Genomic DNA, 21,737 nt, shown 5'->3' on the forward strand with positions numbered 1-21,737 from the left:
TTGCCCCTTAAATTTGGGAATCTTTCGGACACTTGGGACTGGGCTCTTTAGACTGTTTTTTTTTTTTTGAATTTTCCTAGTCCTATGACCTTAAACATCACTGGTGTGCACACAATGCCTAGATCTCTTTCTTAACACTTGATGGATGCCCTCCTAAGTTCCAGTCCTGCACGCACCTCCAACTGTCTGCCAGACATTTCTACCTGAATGACTTCTCAACACTTCATGCTCAACAAGCCTTAAAACAGCCCTCCTCAGCTTTGCTCCAAATCTGCCTGCCTCCTGACTTCCCTGTTTCTGTTAACAGTGTCACGGTTTTCCCAGTCACTGGGTCTGAAACCGCAGAATCACCCCAACTTCCTCTGGTTCTTCTTCCATGGCGTCTCTCGCGCCCACCCCCATGCTGCCTCCTCGCTGTTGCATCTCTGGCTCCGCACAGAGAACAAGAGGTGCTCACGCCAGCCCTGGCGGGTACATCAACCCCGGCACTCAACCACCGCAAAGATAATTGCGAACACCAAGTATGACACGCCCAAACATGACACAAAAATAAATCCATTAATGGTTATTTTAAAGGTCAACAGAGGAACTGTAAGAACAACCTCCGTGACATTAAGTCATCAATGGCAAAAACAGGGAGGACTGTACTTTACGAAACCTTACACGTATGAACTTGTTTCAGTTAAAAAAAAAAACACTTTTTGATAACTTTATAGGGTCGATGTAAGGTTTTAAAATTAATTTTGGGTTTTCTCTGCAGCCTTTACCACGGCTAATTTCACTCTTCCAAAAACTTCTCTCAGTAAACTGTGAGCTCCAAGAGGGCAGGAGCTCTTCATTACTCATCTATTACCAGGACCTGTGCACAGAACATGGCACACAGTGGGCACTCCATAAATATTTGTTGAATGAATTAAAATGATTCTAGACCAAAAGAAATAACTTGACTGATTTAAGAAATTTCTGACTTATCTTTCTTAGGCTGCCTAAATTTTAATATTTGAAGACATAAAACATGTTTCTCTACTTTATAAACTGATCAGTTCTCATCAATCCAGAATTCTAAAAATACACACAATTACATTTTTAACATAAATTCAGCTTTGCTTTTTATCCATCCCCCATAATCATTAAAAACTTGGCCCTCATGAGCTTTATTGTTTTAGGGACTAAAAAATGTTAATTTAAAGGCAAAGCACATTTGTAATGACTTTAGAGCTTTACTACAATAGGTTATAATTACACATTTTATAAAACTACAGCTGCTACAGAGACAAAAGAGCAACTTGCTTTTGAAATTGTGATTTGTCATTCATATTATCAGCAGAAATTTGCATAGAAACAATGTCGTTTTCAGGCCATGATGATTTGCTATGGTTTTTCTTATACAATTCCTATTTTGGACAGTTTTATTTTCATATAAAATATAAGCATTCAATTTATTTTAAACTTACCAGTGTAATTCTGAATTGACTCTGAGAAGTTTTTATTCTGAGCAGTAGATGCCAGAAGACAGTCTGTCTTGGCTGAAGAAGAAGTTCTTTCTGATACTGATTTAACTGGCCGACCTTCCTTAATAGGTTGATAGGCAGCTGTGGAAGACTTGCTGGCTGCTAAATTATGCATCACATTTTCCCAGTCATCATCATCATCATCAAAGTCATCTATGTCAAAATTGTCAATATCATAGGAAGCCTGGATTTCTCTTTCCAAGTCATTCATAGAGGTAGTGTGTTTATTCTTATCTTTCACAGCAGTGCTTGTGAGAACATTTCCTGGGAAATAAGAACTTTCATTTCTTTTTTCTACCCTTGGTGTTTCAGCCCAGTTGCTACTTACAAAGGACTCCTGTAAATGGGAATTGAATAACGGTCTTTCAAAGAGATTCTTGGTGGTGGCTGAGAATCCTGTCTTTCCTGGGGTAGGAGTCAGTAAACACTCCCCAGTAGAAATGGAATTTGAGGAAAGGTTTGGAAAAGTGAACTCCTTAACAGAATTCCCTGTAGGACAGGAATCACCCTTTGGAAATGCACAAGGTGGGGAAACAGATGCCATATCCTCCACAGAGCTACCAAGTGAATCAGGCCTGCATCTCCACAATGAGCCAAGAACAATGGCATCACTCGTATTAAAATCTGCTTCAGCTAGGAGTTTCCTTCTGAAGAAAGAGCACAGAACATCAAATTAATTATAAGTAGTCAGCTATGGTAGGCACACAAGTTTATCTTTAGTTTTCATGCCAAATTGTGGCAAAATATATCCTCTTTTTTCCAATCTTAAAAATTTGAATACAAATGCTAAAGGAACAGTTTGAAAAAGTAATAAATTTAAGACAGTGTATATAGCACAGGGAACTCTACTCAATACTCTGTAATAACCAATATGGGAAAAGAATCTGAAAAAGAATAGATATATGTACATGTATAGCTGAATCTTTTTTTGTATACCTGAAACTAACACAACATTGTAAATCAACAACATTTCAATTTAAAAAAAAAAAAAAAAAAGACAAAGTGATAATTATCCTATTCAATTTCCTGGCCAGAATGCCTGGAAATCTTGCCCTATACATTTGTGACTTACAGTGGTGGTGGAAACACAATCAGATATATTCCAGAAGGAGAAAAATCAAGATACCTTATGTCCCGCTGCTGGAGCAGTTCGTTCCCACAATCCAAAGTTTTCAGCTTGTCATCAGGAATAGTGTCAACTAATTTACAGATATGGTCCATCACACGAATAAGTTGCTGCTGTAAACTTATCTGTCTAGCTATAAAGTATTTATGTTGTTAATATTTTTTGTCAACAACAAAAAAGACTTAAAAATTTGAAAGCCATGCATGTAAAACTTGAAGTAGTTTACAAATGAGATTAGAAACAACCATATATTCTCCCATTATCTGCCTATGAAACAATTTGAAGTCATACTGTCTCTATTCTAAATCATAAGAGCTCATAACTATGTTATCCTTTCATTTCATGTTAATTCTTATTATTTCTCTTAGGGTAACCAAAGTTGTTGTAAGATACAAAAGTTTATGATTTTTTTACTAACTTCAGGTGTAAATCTCACCATGCCCATACAAAGTACATCATAAAGTATGGACAGGTAAGAACCTCACCTGTTGCTCTGGTTTGCCTGCCAACCAGTGTTTCCTAACAGTACAGCACTTGGACTTTCTTTTTGGAGACTACTCCCATCCCCACTCCCACGTCCTCAGTGGGCATCTGATGTAAGGCAGCTCAATGAGAATTAGATCTAAGAGTTTTTCGACTGACTGGAAAAGAGGACCTCTCTCTTTAACAAGTTGGACAGGCTGCTGGTGGCCATCTCTGCCACACGGAGAAAAACACAAGCTTGAAAATGAGGCCAACACAAGGAAAAGCAGAAAACAGAGATGGAAGGAAATGGGAGATTGAGATGGAGAGATGGGATGAAAGAGAAGAGAGAGAAGGCAGGTGTGAAAGAGAGAAATTCCTGATAACAATGTCTGGACATCTGAATCTGGCCAGCCCACTTCACACTTTTAAATTTCAGCTATGTAACTAAGAAATAATGTCAAAGGAGGGGTGGCTTTATATGACAGAAAGAAAAAAAAATGGGTTAGGGTAGCAATGGGAAGCAAGGAAGATGCCTACCTACCTCTGGGGCCTAAGGTGTGCAGGAGAAATAAACAGTTTAGGTGGGCTGCGGAGGCAACAGTATTCTCAGAAGACAATCAGAGAAGAGAATGAGGCTACTGGGAAATTGTTGACCGAGGGCAGTGGGTTGAAGGGTCTAAGGGGCAGGAAGGAGAGGAAAAGAGGACAGACGGGGGTGGTGGGGGGGACACAACACAGACGATGGGACGCATGAGTCTTTGTGAAAATGACCTGGGAGTGTGGACTTTTACTAGTTTTGGCTGATGTAAATAGGGTCATGAAGTATGAAATGGTAAAAGTGGACTTGCTGGGTTCCTGTTTCACATCTGTTTTCTCTGCAAGGAGAATGGGCATTGGATTGGAGAGAGGAGCATAAACAACAGTCCAAAGGAAATGAAAACCAAGACAGGCTCAGAGAGATACAGCTACTGGAAAGGAGCTCAGGCCTCTTTGCCTAGACAGATTACACCTCAGAGTACAAAGGAAACCTGCAAAGAAAATGTCACTGATGCATGCAGCATCTAGTGAATAGGAGAGGTGATGGAAGACAGGCAAACATAGTTCTAATTTTCAAAAAAATTCTAAAGGGATGCCAAAAGCTTCAGGCTGGTGATCTTAAAGTTAATTCAAGGCAAAATTCCAGAACATGTTATCAAATGGCTGCTTTGTGAGCTCTAAGAAAAAGAGGAAACAATTATAGAGTTAGCAAGAGTTCATAAAAATAAACCAGCCATCTCAACGTATTTTCTTCTTTGAAAGGATTACTAGACTAGCAGATAATGATAGCTACCATTTATTGAAGGTCTACAGTGTGCTGGGCACTTTACCTTGAATCCTGACAACTACTGGGCAAGGCAGACACTATTTTCCTCATTTAACAGAACAAGAAACTGAGGTCCAAAGAAGCTTAATTAATTAGGCATAGTCACCCAGCCAGGAGTGGGAAGAGGCAGGCTTGTATACTAGGTCCGCATCACTCTACAGCCAATGTCCCACCTGTTCCCTCTTGCTGCCTCAGACCTTGAACTTCTAGAGTCATATGACTGAGTCTTTTGCATCCCCGTGCACAAGGGAGAGAAACACAGTCTGAAGGCAGACGTGTAACAAGATGAACAAGAAGTGGTGATGAAGGGACTGATGTCAGCTGAGAGGGAGGCCGCTAATGACATTCTGTGGGACTCTGTCCTTGCTCTCGTCCTCACTAACCATTTTACCAGTGAAACTTAATGAGGCAGAAACAGTATACTGCAGTGGCTATCAATGTAAACTCAAGAGCCTCAAGACTGCTGGGTTCAAATCCTAGCTCTGCTGCTGTCTAACTCTATGACCATGAGTAATTATTTAACTCTCCTGTACTTGGGTTTCCTTATTTGTAAAACAGGATAACAGAAACCACCTTAAAGGATCATTGTGAGGATTAAACTAGTTAATATTAAGGCACTTAGAAGAGTGCCTACAACATCAGGTTTTTCAGGAACATCTCTAACAATAAACTCAGAGACCAAAATAAACAAAAAGAAATTCAGAGGAAACAGGAACAACACACAGAGATCACTACACATGTGCGTGTGCATGCACACACACACACCATAAGTACAGCACCCACCAAACAAGAATAGAAAACATTACAGAAATACTCAGAGAATACAACACAGCTCTTGGAAATTAATTTGATGAAAATGAAAAATTCCATCAAAGCGTTAATTTAAAAATTGAGGAAATCTCCCAGAAAGCAAAAAGGCAAGAGATGAAAAATAGAAAAGTTAATTAATGGAGGTCTAGTAGCCCAATAATTAAAGTTCCAGGAAGAGTGAAAGAGAAAAGAAAAAACAAAGAAAGAAAATAAAAAGGAATGATACCAGAAAAAATTTCAGAATAGAAGGACACAAATCTCAAGCCTAAAAAAGCCTCTGGGAAGTAGAAATCAGGAGTGGGAAAGGAGGCAGCTGTTTTTCAAAGCCTTGTAGTGCTACTGGATTATTTATACTAGATATTTAATAGAAAATTTAAAAATGAATTAGAGACAAATCAAACAAACAAAAAGTATTAAACTTCAAGCGGACACCAAGAATCAAACCCAGAGAACCAGGAGGATGAAAGGTCCAGAAACCAGTACCTATAAAGAAGAGGTAACAGATCTAACATTATTTAGCGCTAGGCGCTTCAGACTTATCTCACAAAGATTAAAGTTACAGGAAGGCAAAATTTTGGTTCAGTAGGAGAAATAATTCATTGTCTATTTTGAAAATGTTACTTGTTAGAAAGTCACCTTGTGAGAAAACAAGTTTCTCGGTTTCTGAGCTGTTTGAGCAACAATGGTTAACCCATGGTGGTTGGTTATTACGGATGATTCACTGTTACAGGAAAAGGAACTATGAGCTTGCCATCGTGTACTATACCGTCACAGGTTAAGAATACAACCTTACTTTTGTTTTCAAAAGTAAGCAGTTACAATACGTGTTATGTCCCAAACACTTTTGTACCATCATAGCTTGTGCAGGTTTCTTGATTAGGCTGCTGTGTAGTCATTTTCTCAGATTTTGACAAGTCTTCTGATGTGCTAAGACCATCCTTGCTGTCAGAGGTGTCGAGATCCTTCAACACACTACAAATTAAAAAATATTAAACCGATCACAGTATAGACTAGACCAAATGCATACTTTTTCCTCTAATATTTTCCACAACTGGTCAGATGCTATGTAACAGAAAAGAGAAACATGTCTTTCTATCTCCTCTATTCTAAAATCTCTTTAGCTGGCCCTCAAAGTTTTCCATCTTTTGGCCCCTATATTTTTTTTTAATTAATTAATTTATTAATAATTTATTTCTGGCTGCATTGGGTCTTCGTTGCTGTGCGCGGGCCCTCTCTAGTTGTGGCTAGTGGGGGCTGCTCTTCGTTGCGGTGCGTGGGCTTCTCATTGTGGTGGCTTCTTTTGTTGCAGAGCATGGGCTCTAGGCGAGTGGGTTTCAGTAGCTGTGGTACGTGGACTCAATAACTGTAGCTCACGGGCTCTAGAGCACAGGCTCAGTAGTTGTGGTGCACGGGCTCAGCTGCTCCGTGGCAGGTGGGATCTTCCTGGACCAGGGATCAAACCCGTGTGCCCCGCACTGGCAGGCGGATTCTTAACCACTGTGCCACCAGGAAAGACCCTGGCCCCAATATTAACACATATAAACATGGTCAGTCTGATCGGATATAAAACATACTTTAAAAGTAACAAAATAAATTAGTACTAAAGGAGTATTAAAGAGAGGGTACTATGGCAATCCAAAGAAAGATAACACTTTCTGGAACTTGAGAAGGCTTTGCCAAGAAGGTAGGATTTGAGGAAACCTTGAATGATGGGTATGGGAAAGTGACAGCTTACAAAGGAGAGATAAAAAAGACAATTCTATTTACTCGATATTCAGGAATCAACTGTACTTTTCTAAAGCAGGATTTTGGAATGCAATCTCCTAACTAAATCAAAGAATGATGAATAACTATGTTATAAGTCTCATTAGGCTATTGAGCTTAGGGTTACTGTAAGAGCATAACTGGAGATAAAGCTGTAAAGGTAATTCGGGGTCTGAAGATGGAGGATTTTGAGGCCCAGCTAAAGAGGTTTAGGAATACAGGAGTTACAAAAACATGTTCTCTTTTCTGTCATATGTTATCTGACCATTACACCTCTGAAATTAATTCAGAAGTCACAACCAGCACTTTAAAATGAAATAAAATGTAACAGAAAATTTGTGTGCACTGCACATATAGTATCATTTGTGAAACTTCTATTTTAGTTTTATAATGTATACAAATATGTATACTAGGTTGCAATGGAAAAATATAGAGAGAATTTACCTTGGAAACAACCATTTTCCAACTGCTGAAGATCTAGGTAAAATAAATTATGGTATGACAACTCATTAAATTATGTAGCCATTAAAAGGAATAAAAATAATGACTATGTAGCAATATGGAAAATGTTTAAAAAATAATGTTAAAAGAAAAGCAGATTGAAAAATTATAGCTACATGTTGATTATGGCAATGTAAAAATCATATACACACGTAGAGAAGAAACAAAACAATGTGGCTAGGGAATGGGGGAGGAACAAATTAGGAGTACAGACACAAAATAGATAAGGAATAAGGATTTACTGTATAGCACAAAGCATTATACTCAATGTCTTGTAACAACCTATAATGGAATATAATTGAAAAAAAAGCAAAACAAAACTGAATCACTATGCTGTATACCTGAAACTACCACAATATTGTAAATCAACTATACTTCAATTAAAAAAAAATAAAAAAACTTAATGTGCATACAGAAAATGTTTGGTTTGTTGGACTGTAAGACTACCAGTAAGTATCCCGTTAATGTGGTTACAATGTTATCTGTGCAATACACACTTTTTTAATAAACAAAGAAAAAAGCCAGGCAGTCAACAGGGAATGGTGTGGCCCAGGAAATAACCCTACACTGGATCTTAGTCCATTTGCCGTTAATTATCACCCCAGACAATCCCCTGCTCCTCCTTAGGCCTCAACTACTTCTCCTGTTAAAAGAGAATGTTGATGAATGCTATATGAACTCTTGCTCAGTTTTTCTTCTACAATTCTGTCTCAATTTCTATTGGGAGGTGAAAGAGGGGAGCTCTTACAGTTTTTCTGTTTTGTTGTCTAACAGCAATCATGCTTCAACCTTTCCGACCCCTTTAAACATCTCAACCCACCTGTTAAAACAAAAACCTAGGGAAAACTAGGTTATGCAGGCAAACACCTCCTTCCTGCCTTCAGGTGATATACTAGAGGGATTTGTTTCTCATCAAAATATGGTTAACAGCAGAGTATATACCAGACCACTCAACTGAACTGTGATTTAGACTGGGGTGAGGATGGAGGTAACAAAGACTATTAGTATTTTCAGCTATTAATGAACTATGTGGACTCTATTTTTCCCATAATACTACCACTTAACCACAATCATGTCACTAATTTACCAAAATTCAGTGAATGACAAATACAATAGTCAATCCTATTTGGATTTTTTAAAAAATTAAAAAAAAAAAAAAGAAGACGAAGAAGAACACATTACTTACTAAGTCACTTCACAAATAAGGTGTTAGTTTTGGGTCATTTCAGGTACATGAGATTGGAAATATAGTATCTTTAGGACTATATCCCACATGCCAAGATCAATTACATAAAACTGTTTAGAGGTCCCATGTAATGAATCATAATGGAACTTTACAGCTTTAGAATACCAACAATTAAATAAAATGTAAATAAATAGGGACTTTTTGATGCTTTCATTTGGATACAAAATAAATTGTGCAGAAGCATGAAATTAATCAATTTTGAGATGATACTACATAACTAAATTAAATTATTTCAGCTACCCCAGAATCAATGTTTATTAATTAATAAACTATTTTACCTAGAGCATTTTAAAGAGGATGAAGAGGCTGAAGTCATTCCTTCTTCTGGAGAAGGTGGAACAAAATCTATGTCATAATCATCTTCATCAAGCTCAACACATGAAGATTTCTCAGTTGAATGTAATTCCATTTCTTCCAAGTTTTTCTTCTTTTCACAATTATCTAAAGTACAAAAAAAACAGCTGATAAACATAGGTTATTTTAATATTAATGAGACAGAAAGAACAGGGTGTGAGCACTTGTGAGTGAGTGCTCTGAGCAAGTCATAAGCACTAACACCACTCTGTGCGATACAAGTTCTCTCCTTTCACACGTTAGTGTTGCCTTGTTTCTTCATAAACCATGATTGAGTCAACTGGATTAAGTCCAATGAGTGCTGGATTGAGGCTGATGATTTGCTTAAGGATTTTCATGACTGTCTCTGGTTAAATTATGAAACCCATCCTTATTATCAGTACTTTCGTTTCTCTGTTTTTCATTCACACTTAAATAAGGGTAAAGTACAAGTAAGCCTGATAATTGTACAAACACTGTTGTTTATACAGATAAACAATCTCTACTTTACCACAAAGGTGTCTTAGTTATTTAAGTCTCCCAGAGTGTCTCTCTCTTGACTATGAGGGAAAACACTGCCAAACTGTTGCTCTCTAGTTTACCTTTTACCAAATTTTCTCTTCATAAATAGCAACATGCTTGATTAGACTACACTTTTGCTTATTATCAATCACTTTTCAGTCCTCTCTCACCCTATAGTAACCCTGATGGGATTCAGGTGTTTAAAAATATTTGTCTCATATTTACAACTGTTTCATAATGTGGGTACCTCCACATATGGCTAATGTCAGCTATTAAGTTCTAGACATCTAATAACTATGAGACCGAAACAGAAAACAATTTGCACGTAATTTACAATACTTTAATAGCATGATTAGATCATATTATACATCAACATTAGGTGGTACAAACCATAAAAGAATTATAACACAAAGGCTTAGTTTCACATCCCATTTCTACTACCAACCAGCCAGTAGACCATTAAGAAGCCATTTTAACTTCTATGGACCTTCTTTTCTTTTCTTTTTATTGAAGTATAGTTGATTTACAATATGGTGTTAGTTTCAGGTGTACAGCAAAGTGATTCAGTTTTTTTTGTAGATTATATTCCATTATAGGATATTACTAGATATTGGGTATAATTCCCTGTGCTATACAATAAATCCTTGTTGCTTATCTATTTTACATATAGTAGTTTGTATCTGTTAATCCCATATTCCTAATCTGTCCCTCCCCCTTCCCTCTCGCCTTTGGTAACCGTAAGTTTGTTTTCTATGTCTGCAAGTCTGTTTCTGTTTTGTATATAGATTCATTTTTATTATTTTTTAGATTCCACATGTGATATCATATAGTATTTTTCCTTCTCTGACTTATTTCACTAAGCATTATATTCTCTACATATTTCTTTCTTTTAAATTAATTAATTAATTAAAGTTATTTATTTGGCTGCGTTGGGTCTTTGTTGTTGCACACGGGCTTTCTCTAGTTGTGGCGAGAGGGGGCTACTCTTCATTGCAGTGCGCGGGATTCTCACTGCGGTGGCTTCTCTTGTTACAGAGCATGGGCTCTAGGTGCGTGGGCTTCAGTAGTTGTGGCTCGTTGACTCTAGAGTGCAGGCTCAGTAATTGGGGCTCATGGGCTTAGTTGCTCCACGGCACGTGGGATCTTCCTGGATGAGGGCTCGAACCCGTGTCCCCTGCACTGGCAGGCAGATTCTTAACCACTGCGCCACCAGGGAAGTCCCTCTACATATATCTTCATATATAAAATCACGGAGCTATCCTTGTTGTTTATATAAATAGCAGAATAAAATCTTTCATTTCCTTAGTATGCCCTGCCTCAAGAACATGGCCAACAGATGGTGCTTAGGATGTATAAGCACTTCTGTACATCCTAAGGACAAAAGCTAAATCATTATATGACTGTCATGTGTGGGTTTTAAGTAAATTCAAGAATAGGCCAATAAACAGCGATTTTATTGGCTTGGGAAAAAAAAAAAAAAAGCTAAATCATATTTGCTGCTGTTCCCAATGCCTAGTTTTGCATAAACTAATACAACCTTTTGAAATGAAATAAAACAATAATTTTTACCTCTTTCCTCTCCCAAATGAGTTTTTAAAGGGTGATTTTCCTGAGTATCTTCATTTATCAGCTCTTCGGAATTGGGGCCATCATCAATGCAAATCACATCACTATTTAACCATTCTGAGTCATCCTTCGGTTTCTTAATCAAATATGCCTGCTTGCTCTCAGAGGAGGAAGGAGTCAAATCAGTCTTTACTGTATTTGTTTTATCAAGGTGTGCTTTTAGAAAGTTCCTCTTAGACTTTTTTGATTTCTGAGCAGTGCTTACTCTTATGAAGTGGTTTTGGTGTGGTGTCACAAATGCTTTTGAATCTCCAGAAGTATCAAAGTCATCCATATCATCCCAATCATTGAAGGTAATAAGAGAATCTGATGAAGAACTAAATTCTAATTTCTTGAAAGTAGCATCGCAGGATTCCTTTACAACCAGTGTGTTCTGGGTAGTGCATAAAACTTCCTGAGGAACCTGTGACAAATTTGGCAATAATGGTTTTGAACCAACTCTCTTAGTTTGCTGTCCAGCTGGAGTATTTTTAAAGTCATTGATCTTTGTCTGCTGATTTGTGGTGTAGGGAAAAGGTTCACTGAAGGAAAAGCCCTCAGTAATATTAACATCTTTATCATTCAACACTGGAGCTTTTGCTACTGACACACTAGTTACAGATACATCGTTGGCTGAAGATACTTTCTTTTTAAAAGTGAAACCTCTGAAAAATAATTGAAAAACTGAATTAGATGGATTAATTTCAACAAACCCAGCAAGTATACAAAACCCAGCAAGTATACAAACCCAGTAAGTATACAAAACTTTAATTTATATAACAACTTACTTCCTTGCATCACAAATGAGCGAGCGAAGAATCTATCTCCCTCTCTGATTTTAAAATGCGTAAGGTAACTTAAATTATGCTTTGTATGCTCTGATTCTTCCTATTCAGAAGCTAATTATTCAGCTTTGAGAGTATCTGGGCCATTCCTACTACTTTGTTTCTCAGGCTCATAGTCCTTAATTAATAGCCTCTCCAGAGGGAGGGGACGGCGTAAGCGAAAAACGTGGCTACTTGTTTCTACTCTGATAAAAGTTTTATGGGGCAAAGAGTCAAAAACTGCCAGCTATGCTGAAATCTGAAAGAAAAGTGAAAGAGGCAAGAGTCCTGGACATCGAATGGATTTAGTGACATGAAGGTCAACGGTGACTTTGCAGTCAAGCACACAGAATGGTGTCTAGAACCTGGTAAGGGCACAATAAAGATTATAAAATATTAGGTATTGTTAGAAGGAGTTTGGAATATAGCTTGGAGGAAAGAACAGAACTGGAGAGCTATAGTTTCCTTAGAAACGGTTTTTGAAAAGGATATAAAATTATATTAAAATATTAAAAACACCGATTTGTCCAAATTTACAAGATTTGTATTCATTCATTCAATGAATATTTACTGAACAAAAACCATGTGCTAGAAACCACGCAAAGGTGCTGAACAATACATTACCTAGCGTTGCTAAAACATGCTCTACCATTAATTTGCAAAGTGGGAAAATCACTGACCCTCTCAGCTTCATTTCCTCATCTCTACAATGAAAGAGTTGAAAGAGAAGGTACTTCACTTGTGTTAGTGCCTGTATGGAAGCAAACCAACCAAAATACTTACGAAGATTTTGTTTTTGAAAGACTTAATTTATTATTAAGTTTTCTGGCTGAATGACGTTCCAGTTGCTCCTGTAGATTATTTTGAGGAACAGCAGCCATGATCCTAAAAAGTGAGGGAAAAAAATATCAGTGGAGTTACGCACTTTCCATTAATCATAGTATTTATTGGGGGGTAGAGCACTGTTCCAACTGTGTCCAGAGTAATGAGGTTTTTTTTTTTTTTTTTTGGTCAAAAAACTGTTTTGACATTTACAACCGGTAACATTTGAAATATATAATCTTTAACTACCTGAAGTCTCACTTAAATAACAAATGACCTGGTTTTCCCCCAATGCTAAAATAAGCACAAAAGACATTAGGCAAGGGCTTATTAGGAAAAGGCTTGCAGAAAAATGGGACCTGGCCTAGGCTTGAAGCATAAATGGAAGCCGAATGGGGAGTGAGGTGGGAGAGAATGATCAAAGCACACTGAAAACCCAAAGAACAAAGGAATAACTGAATTCTCTGCCTCAGGGGAAAATCGGGAAAAGAAGGAAGAGCACCACCAATGACAGCAATGGTTTACCAGCAAGATACCGTGCTTCATAATTACCTAGTTTCAACCTGAAACAACACTTTTAGCAAGCATATTTACACCTCTTGTGTAACAAATTGTGACACTGCTGAGCTACTGCCTGGAATAATGTGTAGCTTAAGCCACCTTAAAATTACTGGGGCCAAAGGAAGACGGGATAGCAGAATATATTGCTAGTAAACAATTCTCATTCATTTGAGCTGAGAGCTATAACCCTCTTTCCCATTCGATGTTTACCAGAGATCTCCTTTTACTTTATGCCATATATTTTAGAAGGAAGGATTAACAACACTAAATGATATTCATGGAAATATGAAGTTTTACATATATCATACTCCACTCACTAATCATTAAAATAATCTATGTTTAACAACTGCATTACTTTAGATAACAGTGAAAAAAGAAAAACTTGGTAGAAAGTTCAACTGGGAAATCTCCATGTGCTGAGCTTGATGAAGATGATTATGATATAGATTTTGTTCCACCTTCTCCAGAAGAAGGAATGATTTCTGCCTCTTCTTCCTCTTTAAAATGCTTTAGGTAAAATAGCTAATTAATAAACACTGAATAATTCACACTGATATGTGAATTATATCTTAATAAAGTTGTTACCAACCCACCACCCACTGTCAACATTTATCAACTCATCAACTATTATCAACTCATCCAATACTGTTTCATCTGTACACACATCCCAAGGTTCTCACTTCACCATTCTGGAAGGCAACCTCCCAAAATAGTGATATTTTAATTCTGTCATTCCTTCTTCATTCATTAGCTGCAATAGTTCTATCAAGAGAAATGTTCTCTGATCTATTATTTTGTTACCCAGTGGTACAGCTGACATAGAAAAGACAGGATAAATGTTGGATTCTTTTCCTTTATTTATTAGTTTTCAAAATAATGAGTTAATTATCTAGCAGCCTCTAATGGTGGTCAATCTTTTTCTCAGTATCATTATAAACTCATGAATTAACCATTAGGTATGTTTTAATCCAATATAATTATCATCCTTATCGATTCTCAAACTGTTTCACGTTTGCCCAGTGGGAGCCTTTCCAGGTTGACTCTTCAGTACTTTTGACATAAACTTAGTAGGTTTTGAGAGCTTCCATACTAACTGGAATGAAAAGACATCCCAGACTTATCTTGTGCATTTTTTTGCCCCAGACTTAGAATCAGCCATTTCCCCAAGGAGCCCTGATTTTTATTTTTAGTGGAGAGTATTTTAAGACCACAGTCCCTGCACATCCAAAGGCACCTCTCCATTTTACATCCAGTTTAAAAGCACTGGCCTTTCACTGAAGTATGCTCTCTCCAAGGTCCTGTCCAATATGGAAGTTTTTCACAGAATAAATGATAAAGAGTGAAGTCACACTACTGCCCTCTCAAAATTTCAACCTCAAACAATTAGATGGCTGACATGGAGGCAGAGGCACACAGTCCTTCAGCCTTAAGACAAAGCAGGACAAAATGGTCCAGGGCATCATTACTTAACCTTTCCCCACATTCCTTCTAAGTTTTTATTGTTCCTGTCTCAACTTTCTACAATTCTGCATACCTTATTTATTTTTATATCAAAACTAGCCATGGTATTCTTTTCTTTTTTTTAGAAAGAGGGTTTATTTATTTATTGGCTGTGCCATGCGGCATGCAGGATCTTGGTTCCCTGACTAGGGATCGAACCCGTGCCCCCCTGCAGTGAAAGCACTGCGTGCTAACCACTGGACCGCCAGGGGATTCCCCTAGCCATGGTATTCTAATAGAGTTTTCCAATATTATTCCACAGTACGATTTGATATGCATATTTAGTCATCTCAATAGTATATGTGTTTGATTCGTAACTGTAGTGATACATTATGGATTCATAGTTGGCATGTAGTCAACCTTAACCCTGGGGCACCCTTCCCTACTTTCAAGCTACACTGCTCTTTGGTTATTCCCACAGGGTAGCATCCTCTAGTCAGTCATATTCTGAAGCATGGTAGCAAGTACACAATTTTCCTTCTCAACAGCCTTCAGCAGTAATGCTTTTAAGGAGTTGGTGAGTACTGAGAAGTAAAAAATATCAATAAAATTGTTTGACACAAAAAAAAATTGTTCCTCAACAGCAAAGGTCAGTGATACAAAATTAAAAGAAGAAAATAAATGGAAAATAAATAGAGACTAGTGAAAAGTTTCACAATACTAAAGGGGATGAACAATGAGAGCCCAGAAACGGATAAGGCTTCTGAATTAGACTCACCACAAAAGTCACAAGTATAATTTGGAAAATGATTAAAAATTTCTCTCATGTACATGAAGGAAGTTATCATGGCATTGTAAAATAATATAAATAAGTAAAAAGCTGATTGAACAGTGCAAAAACATTTATTGAATGAAACAAGTAAACTAGAAAACCATATCCATACATAGAAAGAATAAATAAATCAATGAAAAAAAAGGTATAAGAGAATGGTAACAATCCAGGGCTGGAATATAAAAAATATATCCAGCGAATGAGACTTCTTGAAGTAGTAAAAGAAACCACTGACAAATAATAAATGATTAAAGGAGTCCTATCTCAACAGTATCTTGAACAAACAAAAATAATTCAGGCCAGAAATTGAGAGGAACTTTACTGAACCAGGTAAGACTAAGACATAGTCTCCTGAAATTAAACTAAAGGGAAACATTTTTTTAAAAACCCTACAAGTGGCTAAGCAAGAAACATATCACATTTACAGTAACAAACAGAATTACTTCTAACTACTTCTCTGATCTTAAGTGTATGTCTAATATAGTTTTACTAAGGTATATAACTGCATGAACAACATTCAAATAGAGATACAGAACATTTCTAGCACATCAGTATGCTTTCTTGCGCCCTTTCCCAGTTAATACACCCCAGATATAACCACTATCTGACTTATTCACCATAGGTTAGTTTTGAACTTACATGGATTCCTGAACTTACATGGATATATGAAATCACACAGTATGTATTATCAATGCATATTTGAGATGGCATCTGTTAAACCCAAATCATTTCTAACAGATATACTAAAACATAAAATTAGAAGTACTTAAAATCAAGACCCAATACAATATCTTATATTTTACAACAGGATGAATCCATTAAAAATAGGGGCTAAAATGAGACTGTTCTCTTATTTTCACTCTCATGTTAGACATTCTTACCAATGCAAAGATATTCAAAAAGGGAAATACTAGAAGAGATGAGAATATCATACATGTAGACAATTCGATTATATACCAACACAATTCAAAGAAAATCAGTCATAACAATAGATAATTAAAACTTCAGTAAAGTGGGTAAATAAAAGATAAATATAAATCCACAAAAGTCAAATGCATTCTCATGTAGTAGTAATAACGAGCTAGAAAATACAATTTTTAAAAAGCATTCAGTTAACAATAGCAAGGAAAAACATTAAACTACCAAATAACCTAACAAAAGACATACATCTTCATGATATAAAGAAAATGACCAAATATTACTAGGAGAAATAAAGAAAGATTTGGATAGAGAAATATTTCATGTTCTTAAATGAAAGGTTTAAATATCACAAAGGTAACAGTTTTTCATAAATTAATTTGTGAGTTTAACAAAATTCCAATTAAAACACCACAAGAATAGTTCACAAAACTCAATAAAAACACTTCTAAAATTCATTTGACAAAAACATGAAACAAGAATACTAAATAACAACGGGGTGGGAACTAGCATTAGAAATATTATAATCATATTAAATGTAACTAATTTAAATGGCATGGTACTCAGCTTTTTTCCTTTTAAACATTTATTTATTTATTTGGTTGCACTGGGTCTTAGTTGCAGCAGGCAGCCTCCTTAGTTGTGGCTCATGGGCTCCTTAGTTGCGGCACGCAGGTTCCTTAGTTGTGGCATGCAAACTCTTAGTTGCAGCATGCATGTGGGATCTAGTTTCCTGACCAGGGATCAAACCCGGGCCCCCTGCATTGGGAGCATGGAGTCTTAACCACTGTGCCACCAGGGAAGTCCCCAAATGGCATGGTACTCATCTTTGAAAAAGAAAATCCTAGGGCTTCCCTGGTGGCGCAGTGGTTAGGAATCCACCTGCCAATGCAGGGGACACGGGTTCGACCCCTGGTCCGGGAAGATCCCACATGCTGCGGAGCAACTAAGCCCGTGCGCCACAACTACTGAGACTGTGCTCTAAAGCCTGCGAGCCACAACTACTGAGCCCACGTGCCACAACTACTGAAGCCCGTGCACCTAGAGCCCGTGTTCCACAACAAGAGAAGCCACTGCAATGAGAAGCCTGTGCACCGCAACGAAGAGTAGCCCCCGCTTGCCGCAACTAGAGAAAGCCCGCGCTCAGCAATGAAGATCCAATGCAGCCATAAATAAATAAATAAATAGATAGACAGATAGATAGATAACCAACAGGGGCCTACACTATAGCACAGGGAACTCTGCTCAATACTCTGTAATAACCTAAATGGGAAAAGAATTTGAAAAAGAATAGATACATGTATATATAGAACTGAATCACTTTGCTGTACACCTGAAACTAACACAACATTGTTAATGTACTATACTCCAATATAAAATAAAAATTTTAAAAAAGCAAAAAAAAAAGAAATTATTAAATACAGTAAATCTCTGACAAGAAGTTAAAATGATCAGGCCAAAAGTGGGAAGCCAGAGAGGTAAGGAGAGCATTGACAGTTGTTTTCGTCCTGTGGACAGCTGTCTAATCCTGAGAATCTGAACATCAGTTTTGCTAGCCTTGGAGGAAAAAGATGGACAGAATCAAAGTTAGGGCACAACCATGGTGGGAAATGTTCCCCTATAAAACCAGCACCCCAAAGGGCTATACCAACTGGGCAAAGGTAAACCAAAATTAAACCTCACTTCTATCCCCAGGTATCTATAAGTAAAGTTACCAATTGCTGAGGGACTGAGTGGGAGAGACTCCGAAACCACAAACCTGAGAATCTTCTGAACCCAATTTTTATCATGCACATATTTTTAAAAAAATCCAAGTCATGAATTTAGATTAAAGTGATCCTAACTCCAAGGCATCTTCCAAATGCAAATGCAAAAATGTCTCTGGAGGACTACGCCTTTATCTTAGGCCTTAAATAGTTCCCACAACAAGACAATATATAGCAAATACAGACAAAAATAGTCAACCACACAAGTAAACAAGGCACCAGGAATGAGAACTAGTTGTAACAGAAACAGTCAAACAGTATCAGACATACCAGTATAAAGCAATTAAACTTATGTTTACAAAAATAAAAGACAAGCTTGAAAATATCTGCAGTAAACAGAAAACTATAAAGTTGACCTTGCCAACAGAACTTTTAGGAATGAAAGATACAATAACCAAGATTCAGAATTCAACAGATAGATTTACCAGTAGACTACACACAGCTAAAGAGATAATTAGTAAAGTGGGGAGAAAACCAGAAGAAAGTGTCCAGGATCTGGTTCCATGGATTTCTCACATTCTTACACGGTCCAAGCCTTCTGAGCAAAGGACATGTGAAGTAGCAGATGGTCTTGGCTGCTGTATTCCTCTGGTGAGATTTGGAGTCACACTTCCCCCAGAGACATCTCACAGTAGTAAAGATAAAGCCCTTTCTTTTCTCTCCCTGGAGACATTTCCCTACATTCAGGATAATAATCCCAAGGCCCCTTCCCCTCTCACCCAGGGGAGATTTGCCTACATTCTAAGGTAAAAAGTGATCTCTCTGGAAGGGAGGATGTGCAGATGTGCCAGAAACCCTCGAGTGCTCAGAGTCTCTGAATTTTGGAGTTCCTTTCCTGTGATGCACTCAACTGTATACACAGGTATCATCTAGCCCTTATCACATCACCTTGTGGGAATTACGGTGTAGGGAATGGATGCAAGGTACTGCTGCAATAAACCATCTGTATCTCTGACCCAGGGGTCTTATGTCTTGTCAGTACATGTGTAAACATTTATGTGTGTGTGTGTGTGTGTGTGTGTGTGTGTGTGTGCGCGTGCGCACGCGTGCATATAAGTAACTGTTAGAGGCTGACTTGTTAGCTTAAAAGTAGGGTAAACTTTAAGATTCCCACATAGTTTCTGACTTAATAGATGCATACACGGAAAACTAAAGAAAGAGATGGAAAATATGAGAAGTTAAAAGACACGGGAGATAGAGTAAGAAGTCTAACATAAATCTAGCTAGAAATCTAGTTCCAGAAAAAGAGAAGAAACTGGGGCAGAATATTTTAAAAGATAATAGCTGGGATATTTCCAGAATGAAAGACACAAATCCTCAGATTCAAGAAAGCAAACAGGGATTTCCCTGGTGGTGCAGTGGTTAAGAATCCACCTGCCAATGCAAGGGACATGGGTTTGAGCCCTGGTCCAGGACGATCCCACATGCCACGGAGCAACTAAGCCCGTGCGCCACAACTTCACTCGCTGCAACTAGAGAAAGCCCGCACGCAGCAACGAAGACCCAACACAGCCATAAATAAATAAATAAAATTTTTTTAAAAAAGAAAGCAAACAAATTCTGAACAGGAAAGATAAAAATAAATCCACACCAAAATACATCATTGTGCAAAATTTGGGGGTTTTTTTGGTTGTAACAAGCAGCTTGTTGGATCTTAGTTCCCCAACCAGGGATTGAACCTGGGCCCTGGCACTGAAAGCACCAAGTCCTGGGACGTCCCTGGTGGTCCAGTGGTTAAGACTCCGTGCTTCCAATGCAGGGGGGTGCGGGTTCGATCCCTGGTTGAAGAACTAACACTCCACATGCCATGCGGCACAGGCAAAAAAATAAATAAATAAAAGAAAGTAGGCATCAAGTCCTAACCAGTGGACTGCCAGGGAATTCCCCTCATTGTGCAATATTTGGACAGATAATTGATTTCTCTTCAGTAAAATTGGAAATCATAAGACAGTGGACTATAACACAACATTGTAAATGAACTATACTTCAGTTAAAAAAAAAAAAAAGACAACGACGACAGTGGAATATCTTCAGTCAGCTGAGAGTAACCTAGAACTTTTCCCCCAGCAAAAATATCCTTCAACAATTGAGACTGAATTGCATAAGGGTGAATTTTAATGGTATATAAATTATATCCCAATAAAGCTTTTATTTTAAAAACTGGCTATAATAAAAGCAACAGATAAAGTGTTGGTGAGGACGTGGAGAAATTGGAACCCTTATCCATTGCTGCTGGGAATGTAAAATGGTGCAGCTGCTTTGGAAAACAGTCTGGCAGTTCCTCAAAAAGTTAAACACAGAGTTACCATATGATCCAGCAATTCTACTCCTACATATATACTCAAAAAAACTGAAAACAGGTATTCCAACAAATACTTGTATCTGAATGTTCACAGGGGCATTATTCATAATAGCCAAAAACTAGAAACAACTCAAAGTCCATCAACTGATGAATGAATGGATAAAGGAAATGTGTATATCCATATGGAATATTATTTGATCATACAAAGGAATGACCAAAGCATACTGATAAATGCTACAATAATGACGAACCTTGAAATATGCTAAGAGAAAAAAGCCAGTCACAAGGAACCACATATAGTATGATCCCATTTATATGACATGTCCAGAATGAGCAAACCTATAGAGAGTAATTAGTGACTGCCGGCCGGGGAGGGGCGGTTGCTGGTTAGATTGGGGGTTAATGGCTAGCGGTGTGGGGTTTCTCTTCAGGCTGACAAAGCTGTTCTAAAATTGAGTGTGACAACTGCTGCACAAGCTTATGAATATACTAAAAGCCTCTGAATTATATACCTAAAATGGGTGAATTTTATGGTATGTGAGTTATATCTCAAAAGAGTTGTTATTAAAAAAAATCAAGGCAAAATAAAGATATTTTCCGATCATCAAAAACCAATAGTTTGCCACCAGTAGACTCTCATTAGATGAAATTCTAAAGGATGTACTTTGAGGTAGTAGAAAAGTGAGCCTGGGGGGAAGTTCTCAGATGATAGCTGGACTGAAGGACAAAGGAAGTGGTAAATATTAGGTTAAATTTATGCAAACCGTGCCTGTACAAAACAACAATAATAATGTTCTCTGGGGTTAAAAAAAATAGTTAAAATACCCAACAATAGGGCTTCCCTGGTGGCGCAGTGGTTGAGAATCTGCCTGCTAATGCAGGGGACACGGGTTCGAGCCCTGGTCTGGGAAGATCCCACATGCCATGGAGCAACTAAGCCTGTGAGCCACAACTACTGAGCCTGCGCGTCTGGAGCCTGTGCTCCGCAACAAGAGAGGCCGCGATAGTGAAGAGGCCCGCGCACCG

The 21,737-nt window shown here is 37.7% G+C and overlaps 1 protein-coding gene across 16 annotated transcripts in view; it reads right to left on the reverse strand.

Moving 5' to 3' along the window:
- Positions 1 to 21,737, reverse strand: part of BLM (BLM RecQ like helicase) — a 102,202-nt gene that overhangs the window by 61,153 nt on the left and 19,312 nt on the right. For 15 of the 16 annotated variants that reach the window (XM_082448520.1, XM_082448519.1, XM_082448533.1 and 12 more), the window contains 6 exons: positions 12,854 to 12,955; positions 11,211 to 11,911; positions 9,065 to 9,227; positions 6,126 to 6,247; positions 2,638 to 2,770; positions 1,455 to 2,158 (listed from right to left, as the gene is read on the reverse strand). In XM_082448520.1, the coding sequence (XP_082304646.1) occupies positions 1,455 to 2,158; positions 2,638 to 2,770; positions 6,126 to 6,247; positions 9,065 to 9,227; positions 11,211 to 11,911; positions 12,854 to 12,951 (1,921 nt within the window). In that variant the 5' untranslated portion in view covers positions 12,952 to 12,955. Of the gene's footprint in view, positions 1 to 1,454; positions 2,159 to 2,637; positions 2,771 to 6,125; positions 6,248 to 9,064; positions 9,228 to 11,210; positions 11,912 to 12,853; positions 12,956 to 21,737 lie in introns of those variants that run through there. The other variant, XM_082448524.1, reaches the window with a different exon arrangement.

The sequence above is a fragment of the Balaenoptera physalus genome (assembly GCF_965194825.1).
Source record: "Balaenoptera physalus genome assembly, chromosome: 2".
NCBI classification, from domain to species: domain Eukaryota; kingdom Metazoa; phylum Chordata; class Mammalia; order Artiodactyla; family Balaenopteridae; genus Balaenoptera; species Balaenoptera physalus.